The 19,699-nt window shown below is 39.1% G+C and overlaps 1 protein-coding gene across 3 annotated transcripts in view; it reads right to left on the bottom strand.

The window, feature by feature from the left end:
- KCNH1 (potassium voltage-gated channel subfamily H member 1) overlaps positions 1 to 19,699 on the bottom strand; it is a 185,363-nt gene that overhangs the window by 61,087 nt on the left and 104,577 nt on the right. For 2 of the 3 annotated variants that reach the window (XR_011808105.1, XM_027453007.3), the window contains exon 10: positions 14,894 to 15,090. Coding sequence is in view for 2 of the 3 variants with exons in the window: in XM_027453007.3 (XP_027308808.3) it covers positions 14,894 to 15,090 (197 nt within the window). In the remaining variant the exon portion in view is untranslated. Of the gene's footprint in view, positions 1 to 4,251; positions 5,599 to 14,893; positions 15,091 to 19,699 lie in introns of those variants that run through there. The other variant, XM_027453008.3, reaches the window with a different exon arrangement.

Raw genomic sequence — 19,699 nt, 5'->3', positions numbered from 1 at the left:
CCATGCTGGCACAGGTAAAAAGAACAGAGATGCTTACTGCCCCTTCCCCAGCTGTATGAGTGAACCTAATGGGCACACAGTGCTAGGGTTTGTTCCCAAACATGCCCAGTCTGTGAACCAGAGCCAGCAAACGTCAGGCTGTCACTACAGTAACATAAAGCAATATGATGCACAGAAGGAAGAGAATTTCAAAGCAATTTTAAATGCTGTACTTCAAGAGAAACGGAGAACAAACACATCTGAGAGCTGCTTGTTTTTAGCTTCCTTGTTGGTGGTGCGTATTCTCCAGCAGCAAAACTTTGGGCTGAATGTTTTCCTACCCTTCCCCAGCACTAAGGGAAACAGATGGGCTCTAATCATGCTTCGCTATAGCAAGGAAGAAGAAAAGCATATGATGGCATCCCCCATCAGGAGTCTGCCTTTATGCTTGCCAGTCAGCTGTGCACATATAAAGCGATCATGACTTTGTTTGGCATTTCCTCTGGAACATATGGTGATTTACTGTGCTGTTTCCAGCATGTATTGACACTGTTTTGAATTGCACTTAAATCCTCATCTACTGCGTACACAAACATAAACACACGTGCTCTACGTTTAGGGGCATGTCTACCTGATAGCAGGAAAGGCCTGCCAATAGCTGCACAGCAGCTGCTGAAAGCCCTCCTGTCTCCACTGTGCAAATCTTTAACTGGGAGGAAACGGCCTGGTATTTGGGGGTGGAAGGGGATGTGGCAACCTGCTACAAAGCAAGACAGCTTTAAAGAGATGACCTGCATGCAGATGATCCCCACTGCTAGGCTCAGCATGCCGAAAGATCTGTGTTTATTGCCACCCCAACCTGCCCTATCCCCTTCAGCTTAGTCCCACTAACTAGTGGATTGCATAATGATCCAGAAATAGATCGGTAAAATATGAAAATTATTAGACGTACTTAATAATAATCCCTGCAGCTACAACATTTTTCATAGCAGGCAACCGCCTGGCAGGTTACACAATTTAACATCCAAGATGTGAGTCAGAGCAAAAAAAGAGGGAGGTTATAAACACATCATTTAAAAAGCCCCATGGATTTAGGCAGCACTGAGTTCATTACCAAGATGCAGCAACTGCAAAGAGTGGATCTTCAAAAAAACAGGGCAACTATGGAACAGGTAATAGATTTCTTTTCTCAACAGTAACTGAAGAGAACAGCCAACGATCAGTCCTCTCTTCTCCCAACAGAAAATACAACTGTCTACTTATTCTTTTTATTTAACGTTACAATAAAGAACATACTTTAGATTTAGCACAGTCAGGGATTTCATCTAAATGTCACAAAATCAAGAGATATATCAAATACTATGTCCTGTGGAGGACCAAGATTGGAATATTCTTTTATTGTACGTTTTTCTTAAAAGAAAACAAATACCATCAGATTGCCACTGTGTTGTCTGCTAATATTTACATAGTCATATTCAGTAGATTCTTGAAACACTTAAGAGAGGAAATGTGGTTTGTCTTTTTAAAGACAGAAGTAATTCCAGGGAATGATCTTCCAGCCTTTCACTCTCAGGGAAATGAACAGAACTGCTTGCAAGATGCATCTCATTGAAGAAATGTAGTAATGTAAAATATTAGATGGGGCTTGACTTCACCTTGTTTTTAAGAAACTGCCACTAATTGCTGTTCCCAGGGCATAGGCTCCACCTTCTTTGACAAAGACAAATAAGAAACCCTACCAAAACAAACCACTATACTGAACATACATTTACTTATTCATTGAAAAGAGATCCAAAATAAACTACATGTGGCAGATGCTCAGATGTTAGTGCTTTTGCTTTATGTCTCACCAGAAGATGCTCAGATAACATGGTGATAAAGGCAGAATAAGAACCTCCACAAACCTGAACAGAACTAAGTCAAATTAAAAAATAAATGAATAAGTATAGCAATTGTTATTTTAGTGGTTCAAGAAATAAAACTAATTGGGTGAAACTGTTGTCTGTAGGTTTGTGCCTGGAGTGCCCCACCAATAAGCACAGAGTCGGAATCCACATGAAGGCTAACACAGGTTATTAATAGCACTTCTAGAGCCTGAAAAAAAAATGTTACCCAAGCAAGAAACTTGATCTTTTAACATCATATCTCAGAGTGAATTAAGAAAGCCAAATAAAAAGTACTCATGAGTTACTCAGTGTGCTTAGGTTAGTGGTTCACTCACCTGAAGCTCCCACGCTTCTGTGAAAAGCTGCTGACTACTGGTTTCAAAATTCGAGGAGACTTACAAAGGACCAAGAAGATGTGAACAAGAGTGCTTCAAATTATCATGTTCAGTCATCAAAACATGGGCTTTCAACAATGGACTTACCAAAACAGTTAGATTTATAAATTAAAATTAGACTATTGCTGTCTTCCACAGCCCCTGTATCAATCTCACCTAATGCTGCATGGATACAGATTCACACTGGAGAGAGAAGAAAAGCCTCACTGTTCTGCATTCAATAGCTTTCTGAAGACTAGGCATATTCCTGTAACTCGGGCTCTCACCATATAACTCACTCCAGGTTCTAGGGCAAAGACATTCTCTGGAAAGCATGAGTTTCAAGGGAAATCAAAGCAGGAGCTTGGCTGGGGCAGCAGTGCTAGAATCATAATCAAGGAAATAAAAGAGGCTTGACGGAATCCAAACAAGCATGAGTCAACGTATTGCGGGCTTGTCTGCCATCAGGAAAGGCAGAGAAGCTCTACCAGTGCCCAATATGAAGAACAGTTTAATTTCCAAGGTCTAGTATAAGCAGCTTGTTCCAAATCTGTTGTTTGCTCCACTAGAGTATAAAACAAAATCAAAATTAAATCATTTGCCTGTTTCTCTAAATCACTTAGGATATCTAAAAGCAATTGAAGTTGTTTAACGGTAAATAAAAAATATTTGGGTTGCAAAGGGACCTTTACCAATTTATGTTACGCTATTAAAGTATTTCTGAAATCTTCTCTTTTTGGTTTTATTCCTGCATTAAGTGCAAGTTACAACACAGTCAAAGGAAAAAGAAAACGGGAAACTTCCTAACGCAATGATGCATTAGATGGTGAATGTCCTAAGATGGGGGAACAAAAGAGCTGCTGATCCACCAACAGCCAAAGAGTGCCTAACATCAGCTGCCTTTACACTACACCCATTACAAAGGCAATTAGTTTACCTTATTTTATCATTGCATTAACAGACTTTTTCCAACTCTACTCCTCCCCAGACTCTCTTGCCCTCATTCTGACCATGCAAAGAGTTGATTCTGCATTTACCAAAATTAAGGGACAAGAAATTACTGGTGAAAGAGGGATGAGGATGTTCTTAAATGGAAAGACCAAGCACACAAGATGGCCCTGAGCTGGAGCGTGACTGCTGCCTTCCCTGCCGCAGCAGACGTGACCTGGCAGGCACGCTCCAGCAGGGGTAGGCGGCCCAGTGTGCCGAGGCTGGCTCGGCACATCCCGAGCCCGCGCACGGTTGCTAAGTTAAGTCTGGATAGTCTGACAAACCCCCATGTGGCATTCATCCAGGAACTGTGGAGCAGCAGCCTCCAGCTTGATCACACGCTTCTCTGCAGTGGGAGGGTTGCAGGATGCAAGTGCTACATCGCTGGTCCCTAAAGCAGCTCTGTCACTCGTGCTTACACGGGGGGAGAAGGAGCACCAGGATCAATCATGCCCCACTTGGGTTCTCATGCAGAAATACTGAGCAAGATTGCTTTTGACGGTCACCATGGCACAGGGAGAGGTGGGCTCTGTAGCCATGCCACACAGCTTCTGAAGAAGCATGTTGGGTACACCTGGTTCTAGCAGGCTTTGTGATGGTAAGATACGATGCAGCCTGTGCCACCATGGTCTCACATCAGACTACCTACAAGGCGCTGTGTTGGTAGGGTTAGACTTGGGTACTAGAGTGGTCCTGGATTGTCAGGGTAGCTGAGAAAGCACCTCAAGTACCGTAACATCACTAGAAGGTGCTCTGGACTTCTTCATGTAATTCTCTTGGCTGCTTTAATAGCATTCCTCAGGGATCATGACACTGTGGATGTCGTGTTGCAACTTCTACTGGCAGGAAGGGATGGCAGATAGGCTGGCAAATAGAGTAATTGGAAATGTTTACTTGATGGCCAGCTAGGGGACAAGTTGTTGAATAAGACAATTTCAGGTCTTAATTGCTTTTACTTCATCCACATGGTCTGGGATGGTCCTTATTATTCTACAGAGTATGCCTTCCTGGACAGCTGTGTAATGACACTGATTGGGTTTGGATGATCTTACTGACTGGAAAATATGGTGAAGCAAGCAATACACAATATTTAATGATAGATTTTCAGAGAACACATTAAGAATCTCCTCAAACTATTTTCAAAATTATGCCTTCATATCACTAACAAATATACTGCATACCATAAAAATAACAGAGCAATAAAAACCATAAGCATCAAGATTTTCAAACTCCCTTCATGGTTGCATCTGTGCTAGAGGGTGGTGTGGGCATGAACAATGAAGGTCATTTCTGAACCGCCTTGATTGTCAAAAACAAATTATAGTTTTGAATGTTACTGACAAAGAACATCATAATGCTTTTATGTTAAAGGATAGAACTGTTCCCGAATGACATCCCAAATAAAAGCTTTTCATTATTACTTCTTCCACTTAGTCCAATGAATTTGTCATTGGACTAAAAGTGAATTTCCTATTTCACTGATAATCACTGAATGCATGTAAGCTATTGAACTGCTAGATACAACTTTTAGTCCTACAAGACTTGCTGCTTGAGCAATTTAAAAACACTGGCAAGAGAAATTAAATATATTTTTCTAGACAATACCACAGTTCTAATAGCAAAGAGTAAGGGTTACACCATCCTAATAGTTCAGTTCTAGTCTAAACTATCTTATCAAGTATGTGATGGAAGTCAACAGCAATTTTGTGTTCTTTAATCAAGATTATTTACTGGCCATAAATAACACTTTTCCTGCAAAGTAACAGTGAAACCTTGAAAAACAATTAACAAATTGCACATCCTCTTACTTATAGGAAGACTGCAACATGCCTCACTTCTGCAACAGTGCAAAAACGCTGGAGTTGACATTATTTATTGAAATTCTGTACAAAATAACAATAGCCATCAACTTTGAAGATTGGAGAAACAGGTTCATCTATTCTGGTGCAGCTGGGTATATCATTTTTAAAAAGTAATGCCCTGAGATTTTTGCATTTTTTAAGAATAAAGGAAAAAAAAATCCAAAAGGGGAACATATTTCTGCATTGTCACAAAAAGACAATGCTTAAGGCAGTTTTCAAAATAAATCATCCACTGTGTTACAAAATGATTTTGGCAGAAATTTTCTTGGATCCTCTGATGTCAGCTCTGCAAATGAATCACAAAATAATTTTGTTGTATGGCATGTTTATTACAGAGCATATGGGAGAAATGACCAAGGGTGAAGCTTATCAGGATGGTAGAAGCAGATCCTCTGGAATATCAAGATGAAGGTGCAGTATCTTAGATGAATTGCAAGAAAAGACCAGGTTGTTCTGAAGCTACATGGTGCCAGGGAACACGTGCTAGAGATGTTTCGTAGATGGGGCCTGAAAAGGTACAAAGGCTTAGAACAAGGCATGTGTTGAGCTTTTTGCTCTCTGTATTTCAAGAATACCCCAGAAGATGGTTACAAAAAGAAGAAACACCTAAGTGTATGGGAACAAAACCATACATTACTGGAATCTCAAGTACTATTTTAATTGAGTGCCAGGTTTTCTCATTCATAATTATGTATTAATTAAAAATGGCTTAAGCAGATACAACTCCTGATAAAAAGCTGGCGAAAATATTATGCAGTCTCACAGCTAACTTAGGGAAGAATAGAGAGATAATGGATTTGAGCATGTGGTTAATTAAAATAACTACATGTCCAGCTGCACAGTTGTTGGGGATCGTGCTGTACCTATTTCAAGTTCTATATGGGGACAGTAAGTATACCCAGAGTAGCCAACCACTGCAGGCTTCACCTGAGGAAGATATTGCTAAACTCAGTATAAATGCAAGTACCTTTACACAGGACACTGATGTTCACACCTCATTTTGGAATGTAATAGATGGAAAGAGAAAATGAATTGGAACAAAAAAAAAAAAAAAAAAAGTGAAGAATAAAAAGTGTTCTCAGGCAGTGCTAAGTCCCCTCTCCAATTCACTGATTTAGAAAAATTACCCTAAAAACACTCAGTACATTCATTTGTACAGGGCTTTAATATTCTACATCAGTGTCGGGTATCCCATTTCTGTTTGAAAATCTGAATCTAAACAAGAATTTTATGTGATAATGCACTTTCTTTTGAAGAGGCAATCACACACAATTCAAGAAGAAAAAAAAAACATGGTTGCCTGGTGCAAAAATAATACCAAAGAAAGAGGGGCTGATTCATGATTGTACTCTCACCATATTTCTGTAGGTTCTTGTACTAAGCCACAGCCCAGTACAATGCCTTCCTTACCACTTGACTTAGCTGTGGCAATAGTGGGTAGCTATGGTCATAGCAGGCGACTGGCAAAATGCCACATGCCGTATCAAGTTTTGTTTGCAATCGGTTCATTCCCATGATATTAAAGCTTACTGGATTTTAAAATCAAAAACCTTTGCAAGGCCACACCTAAAGGTTACTCCACTTCATGGTCAGCAGTCAAACACTTCAATTCCACATAATGAAATGGGGCGGCAGCCTGCTAAGCAGGTTTACATCAGACACCGCATCCCCTGTGTTACTCTTCTGAGGCAGGCTTGAGACTCAGGAATGTGGTGCAGTCCCAGCTGCATCCCTTAAGCAAGACGCTTGTTCAAAGACAACTAGAAGGCTGATTCTCAGGGATGCATATAGGAAAAATAGCAGGTGTCTAATCATATAGGATAGTTGAACACAAATGCTGTAGATACATCCCAGTGTTCATAAATCAAGCTGGGAAATGGCTTTGTTTAAAAAGAAGCCTTAACATTTGTCACGTTTAAGGTAAGCTACTTGTTCTGTGCACATCATGGTGCATAACAAATTGAGTCCTTGGAGGTGGTATTGAGACCTGATGCAAGTAGGCAAACAGGAAAAGAACTTCATTCTTCATTTGTCTTGACAGGCAATAGCTCACAGTTACAATAAAAGCCTCGTAGTTTAAGAAAAACTTCCTTAATTCTACTCTCTTTTTTTAAAAGGGGGCAGCTATTCCAGCTTTCACTGGAGAGCTGAAGAAAGGACCCATTTGATCACTTTGACCATAAAGTTTGATGCTCAGGGATGTAGCTTTGCCATTGTAACTCAGCTTTCATATCGCACAGCTAACAGCATTCTCTTTCCTTCATGGAGTGGCTTGAGTGGATTGAGTGTTTGGACTTGCAGTACCATGAGTTAAGCTTTTAGTGACCTTAGAGAAGACCACAAGACCAAAGCTGTTATGTCAGGAAATCACACCCTTTTAGTAAGAGTTTGTCTTAGAGTCAGATGCTTCCCAGACCTATATTCCTAGACCACAGACATCAGAGATCATTTTTAGAGTTGAAAAAAAAAATATACAGAAGGATCTTAGGTCACTGTTTTGTCTTTTGCTTGGTCAGTAATGCTCAGCAGTGTGTGCAGCACCAGGGTGAAGGCAATCACAAAATACAAGGGCACAAAGGTTACCAAGATGTTGAAATTATCAGTGCAGTTATGATTTAGAACATGGCACATACATGTACAGGCAGAAGCCTGGGCAGCACTGGTAGTTTGTTAGAAAATGTGTCTGTTATGTGTTTGATTTACTTGAGAGATCTAGCAATAGGTAGGCCAGTCATTATATATGTATGTACACATATGTACATAAACAGGGATGACAGGCACCATAATTTAAAAAGGAAAAACAGAGATCTAGAAAGTACAGCCACTTGGTTATGGTAAGCAGAAGACAGACTTGGAGCTTTGAAGAAAGCATAGAAACTCTTTGAATTTGCCTGGAGCAACCCCCTTCTCTGTGCCAGCATAGTTCAAAACTGGACTAAACTTAACTACACTTAACTGAAAGCAGTGGCAGTGCAGTGTGTGTGCATGCTGAAAATAGGAATCACACTACACAAAGCCTCCCTTATATCCAAATTATGCTTTTCCTATTTATATAGGCAAACACAATAGTGAGAAAAATACCAGTTTAAGCTAAGTACTGATCCTTCTTACTGTAAAAGTACCAGCAAGCATTTCATTGTTTTTGCAATGAAGACCAGATTCCCAGACTGCGTAAGAGAAGCTGTAAATGTCCCTTGGATTATCATCTTCTGTCCCAGTTGGTGGGCCAACATTCAGAATTCTCCTAGAACCTAGGAAATAAATTTTCTACTTTAAAAAGCACCAGGGGAGCTATTCTGAGGAATCCTCGTTCACACTAAGTAACCTTTATCTATATTAAAACTATCTCTATGCTTTAGTCTGTGTGGGTGGAGGAGGGGAGAAATCAAAGTCATACATTTTCTTCTCTTGGGATAAACGAACTGGTGTGGGTGGTGGTACATGTTAAAAATGAGAGAAAACCATTTTTTATGTTAACTTTCTATTACTCATTTGAAAATAGCTTCACAAAATCAAAATATGCATATTTAAAAGATTCAAATATTCTGAAGACAAATTATATTTTAATTCATCAGCTGGATTTTTCATCTACTCGGAATAGGTTTACCATATATGGAAAGCCTTTGTAAACACTTCACGATTTGTAAAGGTCAGAATTCAAATTCAGAATTCATCCTTACCAGCTTATCCACCAGTTTCATTTATAGATGGTTATTAATACCTATTGATCGCTAGGTTACTTTAGTTTAATGCAATTTATTAGTGAATGACCTATCAAAAATTCACCAATTTAATATTCCTTTGGGGAAATACACTTTTTGCTCTGTTACGATAAACTAAGTTACTTTTTTTTTATAACACTTGCACAGACATTATATTGCAGCATCCACATGTGTGAAGACCCACTCATTATTAACAGGAGAAGAAGGCATCTCAAATAAATGATGAATTTATCTAATCAATTTTGAAGGGATTAGCTATTTAAGAACATTTTAAAGAAGCATTTCAATACTTACCCACATAGATTAATTTAGGTTACAGCTAAAAGTTACTTGAAAATGTATTATGTACTAAATGCAAGCAACAGACCAATTTTGTAGTCTTACAACTTCCTATTTTGTCTTGCTATTGTACATATACATTCTCATTACATAAAATACATCAATTGTTTGTAGCCCAGTCCTTCTCTGCAGAAGCATAGGACCCCAAAGCTCAAGGCCATAGAGATTTAAATAGAACAGAAATAACTTTAGAGTTGGAAAGTTTTGGAAAGTAAACTTTAAGGTGATGTCTCTGAAAGGTAATGGAGTTACTCTGGTCTGAATACTTAGAATCACTGTAGAAACATGAATAGTAAGTGCTTGCAGTTGGCCAAATCCTCTCAAACTCTAGGTATTAAAGCTTTACCTGAAGGGTTCCAACAAGCTGCAGGAGATGAGTAGGAAGAAATTGAAGGGCACATCATCCCTAGAGCATGGGGCTTTAATTCATTCAGTCACATCGTTTAAATAATACACAGCAGATGTGCAAACCTAACAACATGTAAGATGCCTCAAAGCACTTCAGGATCAGGGCATAAGGATCATTTGCACAAAACTCTATGAGCTAGATAAGCAGTTATCTGTTAAGCAGAGACAAAAGTTAAGTAACGTGTCCAAGGTCAGAGAGAAAATGCAATATGAAGTATACCTATGAGGAAGCAAAATAAAATAGATTTTGCTTAGATTGGCATGGAGAAACAGGGAATATTGAATATAAGAACATTCAACTACTTGAATAATTTTTCATAAGCACTGTGGGAAAGAACAGAGTGAGCACTTGTGTTTATTTACATTTAGACATTTTTCTTGCGAAAATTACAGTTTTTCTTTCTGCTCAGCAAATATGGCATAACTCCCAAACCACAAAGCCATGCAGACATTTTAGCCATATCCAGTGCTCTGGATTTTCAGTGCTGTGAGATGTATGCCAGTCAAGAATCAAGACCCTCATCCCACAGTGTCTGTGGGGTTATTTCAGTGAATACAAACAGACTAGAAAGAAGAAACCTTTCAGTTTGACAATTCTGAAATCCATCAACAAATGGGCCAATGTTCTAAAATTAGTACTTTTCACTCTTCTCCCTTATTTTAAGAATCTTTTGTTAAAATCTTCCAGCAATTCAGTCTTCTATATCAGAAAGAATTCTAGGATACCATTTTCAACCTACATCATGAAAAAAATTAGAAAACTTATCATGTGGAACGATAAAATACAAGGCCATTGCCTCTGAAAACACCATGCTGCCAAGCCCCATGAGATTTCAAATCATGATTCCAAGCACTCCTAGCTGAAATGCTCGATCTGAGAGAGGTCCTCTCTCAAGTTAGACCTTAGATTATAAAGGGGCAGAAAAGTGAAGCTAATGCTGAACAAGAAAACACAATTATATTTTAAAATTGCTTTTAGAAGGGGTGGCAGGAACCCCTTTCATTGGCACTGTTGGGATGGCATAGAATACGCACACCACTAAATGTACCAATGCAATCTGATGCTAGCAGGGAGACTCTGTTGTAATCACTGCTCTGTTAAGAAATATCTTCTGACTAGGAGCTCTGGCTTTAAATCACTAAATCATGCTTGTTTTGTAAAAATGGAGTTTCATTTGCCATTTCTTTCAATCTTACAAAATTCCAAATAATGTACCTACATGCTACTGCATGCCTTCTTTTATTCCAGGCCACAAATTTAAACTTCTGGAGAAACTGCTTTTGACTTCTATCATGATGCTCCAAAGAATTCAGAATTAGTCATTTAATCTCTATCCAGGCTAAAATGGCTTACTAGAGAAATCTCAGCTTAATAAATTATGTATAAGAATTCTCTCTTTTATGTAGCGTGTACGATCTTTTGAGCTATAACATCATTTATGGCTGCAGCAGAATGAACTGAGCAAATACACTGTGGTGCAACCCAGTATAAGTAAATATTGGTTACAAAGCTCCTACACGTGAAAAGAAACATCTGCCAAAAACAGGATGCTGCAAATGCTGTCAGAGGCCCTTTACCTTTCTACAGAAGGTGCCTCATCCCCAGCAAATGACAACAAGTTGCTATCACACAAGCTTCTTCTGGTTATTCTAACTGGGAGCTATGGAGTCCAGGCTGGAAAGAAGTGTTTAAATATTTTTTTGTGAGAAAACAGACCACTATCCAGCCTGTTGCCTTCCAAATCCGTAATCATTCTTTGTGTAGTACAGCCTCCGAAAGGCTGAGCTTGTCACTTGACCATCCCACATACCCCCAGTGCCTACACTCTGGTTCCGCTACGAAATTCTGAAGAGAGAAAAAAAAAACAAACACATTATGTTAACCTGCTTTAATTTCACAACATTGTTACAGTAGGAAGCACACTGAGAAATCCTCTGTCAGCTTCCTCTCAGCTGCAAAACCCTTGAGCCTGACACAGCCACCTGCAGCCCCAGCCTGCAGTTTCAGTTTCTTAAGATGCTGGAGCCCCAGAAGCGGCAGCTGATTCTCCCTTTGCTTCCATTTAGATGAAAATTTTAATGACTGGCAGCAGAAAGAGTTAATTAGAGATCTATTTCTCTTCCCTTTTAGGAAAAATAAAAAATTTTCTAAGTCTGAGCTCCAGCCAGAGGTAACTAGACAGCTAATAACTTTGTGAGGGATTTTAGCCACTTGAGGAAACTGCTCAGGGAGTCACCTGACAGTGGACTGACAGTTTTAGAAAGGAGAAAGTGAGTGAAACGAAACTTTGCAGAGCACGGATGCTGACAGCCACAGTACACCAGGGACAGAGCACCGGCAGCATTACACTCAGTCACAAAGTCCTCAGCCCTGATGGGTGATGGCATTTCATAACTGCAGCCATGTGCTTTGGAGGGGGTAAGAAGCATCCTGGGCTCCCAGCTCAGCACCAGGCATGCTCCAGGCCAGTAGGAAAAGCAGCACAAGGAATGGAGAGAGAGGTGGAAATGGGAAGGGGCTTTTTACTTTGCCTAAATCCAGCCCTAGAATTAGCTAAGACCGTGACCGATTGGTACCTTACAGCTAAGACCATGACTGGTACCTTACAAATAAGACCATGACCAGCTAGTACCTTACAGCTAAAACCAAGATTGATTGGTGCCTCACAATGCCTGCGTGCCTGCTTTTTTCCGTCACAGTCATTAGCAGGTGGGGCCAGAGCCCTGTATGTGGGGGGGACACCTGAAGGGTCAGCCCCACTCACCAGCTCTGCTCTGGGCCACGGAGGCTCAACTCCACAAAGGGGTCACTGAAGGAGATCCAGCAGCCAAGAAATGTGTGAAAATGGTGAAACAGTGGGCCAATGCTAAAGCTCACTACAGCTAAGGGAAACCTGACCAAGAAGCACCCTGTTCCATGCAATAAGACCCAGCACCATGGCCAAGTGAAGGCCGATGCACCCTGGAAATGGGGACACCTCAGAGGAGTCACCAAGACTAAAAATATACCTGAGATATCATACAGCTGGAGTGGGGAAGGGAAAGAAAAAACAACCAAAGCTGCTTTTCCATTTGTTTGGAAGCTGTATGAATACATTTGGAGCGAATATACAGTATCTACCCTTCAACTAGTTGAAGGTTTTTGGAGCCTGGGATGAAAGTGTTTACTGAAATGAAAAGTGTAATTCTGGTATTTATATTCTGAAGGACATGCAATACATCACAAATGTAGCTCACAGAAGGCACCGGTTCATCTGAATTCTACAAAATTCCATTTGCAGAAATAGACCACGAGGAGTGCTAGAAGCGACAAGCCAGGGAGCTATTTCTATTTGAGATTCGCAGACATTTAAACCAGATTAAATTCCAAACTCTAAAAAGCTGCCTTTTAATGTGCATTATCTTCAATCTCTAAGGTACTGTAACGTCTGTGCAGTTCCAAAAGCATACATTATTTACTTTATTTAACATTTGCATTCTGATTGCAATCAGTCTTCTTTCAATAAAAGAAATAAATTTACAGTCTGCTAACCTAGAACCATCAAACTCTCACTTCCATTATCAATCAACGCCACTTTTCTGCTGACTGCAACTCAATTAAAATCCAATTATTTGAATAACTGGATGGAAATTGCTCTCATAAAATGTACCTTTTTATTAGGAACATTTGGTGAAGAAAACTGACAGCACAGGAACTATGATACTGTGGTTAAAAAGTGATTTGTAAGATGGGCTGGGAAAAGCAACATTGATGAACATGGAAGGAATGAGCATCACTTCTGGAGCAGGCATCTGATTCTCAAATCAGAACTTTTGGCTAGGAGCTGAACCAAAATGATGTGCTTCTGCTAGCCTTACTGTGAGCGTTAAAGGAGCCAGTCTTCTGTGTCACAAAGTCTGCTATTTCTATTGATGTTTAAGGAAAAAAAAAGAAAAGAAAAAAAAAAAAAGTAGGTGTTCTTAGATCATCTTGCTACATTACCTATAGTGTTATTTTACAACGTGCCAAAGTCAGTGATAGAGATACTTCAGATGATCTCAATACTCAAGTTGTTCATTGCTTTTATTTCTCACATTATTAATACAAAGTAAGTAGCTGTCTTCTCATTGTCCTGAAGGAACTCAAGATCATTTGACAAAATGTCTTTTGAAGAAATCCTCCAGTACATAAATTTGCTTCTCAGTTTTTAATTATATAGATTTGGTACCAAAGGTTTGATTTATTTGACCAAAATGGAGATAGTAGATGGAGATATGTTGCATATTTCAAAAATGGAGATATGTTGCATTGCCCAATACAAAAGCTAAATTATTTTATATTGATAATATGCAGATAGAAAATATTACCACACTATTTTAATTTCAGTGTGCCAACACTAGGTAAAAACAAATAAACAACAACAACAAATGATACTCTAGGCTTCAAGTCTAATTTTCCAAACAGACTTCAAAGATGAAAAGGTTTCTATTTTTTCAGGTATAATTATCTAGGCACTTACTTGGCACCTGGAAGTTACCATGGAGAACTATCAAGAATATTTCTTTAGATAATCTCAGGTGTCCTTATATTTTAAAATTCTTTTAAAACAAGTATAGCTGCTCCAACTTATTTTCATTGTAATATTATTGCCTTCTATGCTGAACCATAATATCATATCAACTGAATTACACCTATTACAATCTTAATAAATTTCTACAGTAGTAGTTCACCAAAGATTACACGGAGAATTTAAAACGTTATATTTGCTTACGATGATTCACATTTGACAAAACACCTTGAACTGGAACACAGGAAGAAATTAAGACAGTCAAAATATCAAGGATAAGAAAATAGAAGCATTAATTAGATGGGCAAAGTAATTTCAAAACGTGATTGATAATAAAAGAAAAAACTCTTGATAGAATCAGTCATGCTCCTATTACTTTTCCAATGTGATTGCAGTTGTTGATTTTTATTCTACATTATTAGATTTCACACCTTCTCTTCCACCTTCCTTTTAACTTCAGGCAACACCCTTAACATCTTTGTAGCCGTTTTACAAATTAAAGTAGTTAACACTATTTAATCATAAGTACGTGACAGTTTGCAAATATGCTGAAATCTGCCCAATTCATAGAAAAGTAAAAATTCCAAATATAAACAGACCATCTCCATTTAAAATTAACACTGGAATGGCTTTTGGCTTTTGTCTGTATGTGCTAGCCATGTCACTTAAGCAAGCTTAAGAAGAGAGGCTACAAAGAATGCCAGATTTTGCACAATTTAGGTTTTCATACAGACAGACCTTAGAAGTGATCTTTTATAGAGCATGTTAAAAATCAAATCCACTTACCCTTTTTCTCAAGTTGTAAGTCAAAATAAGATTTCTGGAGAAAGAATGTGAAAAGGCTGTATAGAACTCCAGCACTTTCTGCAAGGCATCTCTCTTAATCACATGAAGATCACAGTAGGTCAAAGCCCTTACGTTAGCACAGGACTGGGCAAGGGTAGACTCCTTCCAGAAGACATCACCAAAAACATCTCCTTTGCCTAGAGAAAAGAAGCAGCATTGCTTTCAATAATGATGCTATTTCTGCCAAGAATACAAAAGAACATACATCTCCTCTATGGGGTCAAGGTTCTTCTATATTATGCACTCAGAAAAAAAAAAATCTGTCTGGAAACAAAATCAAGAAAAACACTTCTTTCTTGGTTCATATTCTCTTCTGATCCCTTTCAAATAGATTAATCGAGAAGAAATGCCCTTTCCCTTTCTTCCTGTAACTGACATGAAAAGAGTTTGTTTCTTACATCTATGTTGTCAAGTTTTCTTAACCTGGCTAAGTATCACCCACTACTGTGCCAATAAGCTCATCTTGTATGTCAGTGCACCTACAGGCTGTAACAAAACACTACTATACATCAGTATACACCAGAATTCAGGTAAGCTTGGTCTAGTTTGCTAGATCATCAGTGGAATAATCCACCTTTACCACAGCTCTGGGGGCTTTTCAGCTGGTACGTCACAAAAAAAATCTTTCAGTAGCTGTGCATGTGTGCACTCTACAATACAGTGAAGATTTAAGGTAACAAACAGTGTGGTCCAAAACAAGTACAGGTGATGTTATTAAAGTAATACTGACAAGACAAGAATATTCAGTTATTACATATGAAAAGATAGAAAATACGCCATTTCCTTACAATCTTCTCATAAGAGTCCCTATGTCTTAACGAGCTTGGAGACAGCCAGTGACATTCCTACTGAGAAATACTAGAGCAGGGACATTTGTACCAATCTAGGCACTACAACACAGAGCAAGTATACCAAAATCTGCCTGAGTAGAAGCCTCCAGTGAGGATTTCACTGGTTATACCCCAGCTCAGGATGGGCACAGAAGGGGTGTTTAGGAGGAAGTTACAAGCTGCTTTGAAGAGCAATGGTCACATTTTTCCCGTTTTCTGACGTATATTGCTAACGGGATAAGAATATTCAGCTGTTCTCTTAATAATGAATAGCTACACTGTTCTCGTTTTGAACGGTGCTTTTCTCTTAAATATTTGCTGTGTTATGTCAACACTGCAAATCTCTTCTAAGACAAAGCAACAAAAAAAAATGCACTCACAACATCTACTAAGTTGTGGTAGGGATGTGCCAGATGGTCCCTTGCCTTACAAGTAGTATTTTTGCCTGTAGTAATTCTTAAAGCCAAAGTATCAAGATACATATTAGTTTATTGACTTCACCTGTGTCTTTTTAGATTTTATTCCCTAAATAAGTAGTCAATCATAAAAATCTACGTGAAAATCAAGAGAACTATCATGAATAAAAAGGTCAAGATGCCTTCTAAATTTAACCCAGAGAGCCCAGGTCATCTCTTGAGCTGTACTTCCACCATTACGTGATGTCTTCTTCAGACACTAAGCATCTTCGATTTGAGGAGAAGCTACCATCCTGATGACATGCTACACTGTAGCATAATAACTGTGCTCCCAGTCTTCCACAAAATGCCTGTGCAATCCACCTGCCAGGGACCAGTTTTTCCTTGAATGCTTTGTAGGAGTGTAATGTCTTTCCTTTTCTAATGCATATATCCACTGAAACCACCTGTACCAGAAGCACATTTTTCCCCACAAAGTTGGGCAAAACCACCATAATGATATCCTTTTTACCACTGCTCCTTTACATAGGACAGTGCCAACATCTAGAAATACTACAAAGGCTGTGTATCAGTAAAAATGGTGGTAGTGCAATAGGTCAGTGCAGTAAGCAACTTTTCATTTTTAATGGCATTGACTTTTCACATTTTCAATTATTTAAACACATGCTTTTACAGTAGATACCTTAAAAATTGTAAAGAAATGGAAAAGAAAATTATAAAATAGCTTCCATGCACTTAAAATAGATCATCGTCCATGAGGCATTTAGACAGAGAAACACACAATGTATTCAAAATCGAAGTGAAACGACTTTTATGCACCATAAAGACTGATATGCTTCACTGGATAAAAATGGATTGTTTGTCTTTGGAATAAATATGCTTTTACTTGCAATCTTCCAGGCAATTAGCTAAACAACTGTTTTAATTAACGCTCTGGAATCTATCAAGTATAGAAATGTGCCATCACTGATGAGCAACAGTCAGAGCTGGTAGTCCAAGCATAACGGAGAGAAATTCCAGCTTGTTTCTAAGCCTCAATCTTAGTATCTCCAGACAAGTTTCCCTACCTTAAAATGACAATAGTTATTTTACTGCCCCACAGCAGCATGAAGACTAATCAGTACAAGGCAACTACAAACACTACGGTGCTGCTTTGCCTATATAGGAAATAACACACCATGCACAAGTTAGTTAGGTTTTACCCTAAACATTTGACTTTGCTTTTTACAGTCGTGTCCTTCACCTGTGCTAGCAGCCCCAGTTTCCCCTTGTTATACATGTATGCAGTTCTCCCAAACCTCTCTGTGCTGTGGCTGCCTGCCACCCCAAGGAAGGCGCTCCCAGCTGCTTCCCACTTGCAGCAAGGAGCAGCACACTGCATCTGTTGGGTGCTCACTTAGCCAAACCAGAGTAAAGTAACACGTGAATCAAAAGCTGAGTCAGATCACAGAAGCCTCACACTTTAAGAAGCAAAGCAGGCTAAAACAAGAAGTTGTACAGTTTTCAATCATTAACAATTTCTTTGAAGTTAATAGAGTTAACAGCCAGTGCTCTAGATGAAAATCAATGCGACATTATGGTTAGATTTCCAAAGCGAGGCAGACTTGCAAGCATCACACTACTTTATTTCTGTCAAGCACATCTTTAAATGATGCATAGTTAATGCATCAATCTCGATTGTCAGACTCTAAGAAAACTTGTAACATTCATAGAAGAGTGGGGGCAGGGGAGAAGGAGCACTTGGAAGTCTTTTCAGCAAGCAGGAATTAAATTTCCACCCAGAAGTATCTGCTCTGGATTATAACATTGTCCTCCTGCATGTAATAAGAAAGTGTGTACCGCCTCCCTTCATTTACATGTTTTCCATAAAGAAAGAACAATCACTTGGGAAAAGGGAAGGGAAATAAAAAAAAAAAAAAAAAAAAAAAGAGGTTAAGTGGCTGTTTTATCAAAAAACATTTGCAATTGGAAAGAAAGAAGAGTAAGGTAGCACTTCTAAACATGTCAGAATGTGTTTGGCAAAGTCTAAGGCATCATTAGAGAACCTGAATGAAACACCTACGTTTACATACAACTCCAGGATTTATACATCTCACCTTACCTCTGAAGAAAGATTAAAAAGCAAGGGAAATGCAGATGGCCATTTGTTTGCCAGTACTTTGCATTTCTCATTCCCAGTTCACTGAATTCCAGGCCTTTGCCAGGAACACTATCTGTCAATCACACTTGAAGTTGATGATCTAAGCTTTTACCATCAATCATTTATATTCCCTGCTGGATTTGTGGGCTGAGAACCTTTTCCACTGTCAGCTCAGCATGAACTGGAAAAACGAATAGCTTACTGCCTTTCATGTTTGCTTGTTTGTGTTAATTATAAGTCCCCAAACCCCGATAAACTTAAACTCCGAGGAATTATTTCATAAAAGCAGCACTTTCTGTTTCTGTACTTATTCTCTCCCAATCTTTTCCCCATAGCAAATTTACTGTTCACCTTGAAGCAAAAGGAGGATTTCCGTTACCGCTGCAAATTCACCCTGAGTCAGGCAAAAAGGTCAACCCACATTCACTCCCCTAAAAACAGCACCCAGATTCAAGATCTGATTATTGCAATCTAGCCCAATTTTTTGCTGATTCTATTCGACAACAGAAGCATGCCTTATGTATTGCCATGACGTGCCTACCAGACCTACACCTATCTTCTTCAGGAATGCAAATGTGAAGTATCAAAGAGTTCTCAAACAGAAGATATTCCACACTACTCATAAAACATGGCCCAATGTCAAATATTTTGATTGACAATACGCCAAGATCACCTAAGATCACCTTCAGGTTCTGGGTGTCTGGGAGTTGTGGTATGGCTTTGGTGTGATGCTAACAATAGGAGCTGGGTGAGGAAAGGTCAGGGATTTGTCCACTGAAGGTCTTCCAAGTCAGCATGGACTTGCATGGGATTCACACCAACCCACGGATTTTCAGCACATCAACCAAAATATTTATCTTAAAATAATTCTCCAATCAACAGTAATAGCTGTTACAACAGCCCATACCAGAATCTGGCACAGGTCCCTCCTAGATTTGCCTTCATTAGCATGTTTGAACCATAGAAGAATTGTGATCTGACACAGGCTTAGCAGATTCAACCCAAGTCAGAGGAACCAAACAGTGCTTGATGGTACTTCAGCAACAGTACAACACTAAGCTTATCTTGGAAATCTGGTGTCAGCAAATATGTGCAGTGCTGCTCAGACATCCACAGCAGCTGCTGGACCAGTGCAAGCAGATTCCCAGCCCTGCTCTCCCAAGTGCCCACACTGACCTGGAGCCCCCAGGTTTCATTCTCCACCTCCAGACAGAGGGAGCTACCGCTTTCTGTGAAGGCAAACACAGATTCTCTCTGCGATGTTCTCTATTCTAGTGACTATTCAGGCAAGATGCTAATGAAATTTAAAAACAAGAACAAAACAAAACAAACAAACAAAAAAAAACAACCAACCAAAACA

This window comes from Anas platyrhynchos, chromosome 3 (assembly GCF_047663525.1).
Source record: "Anas platyrhynchos isolate ZD024472 breed Pekin duck chromosome 3, IASCAAS_PekinDuck_T2T, whole genome shotgun sequence".
NCBI classification, from domain to species: domain Eukaryota; kingdom Metazoa; phylum Chordata; class Aves; order Anseriformes; family Anatidae; genus Anas; species Anas platyrhynchos.
This window is presented reverse-complemented; position numbering and strand designations above follow the sequence as displayed.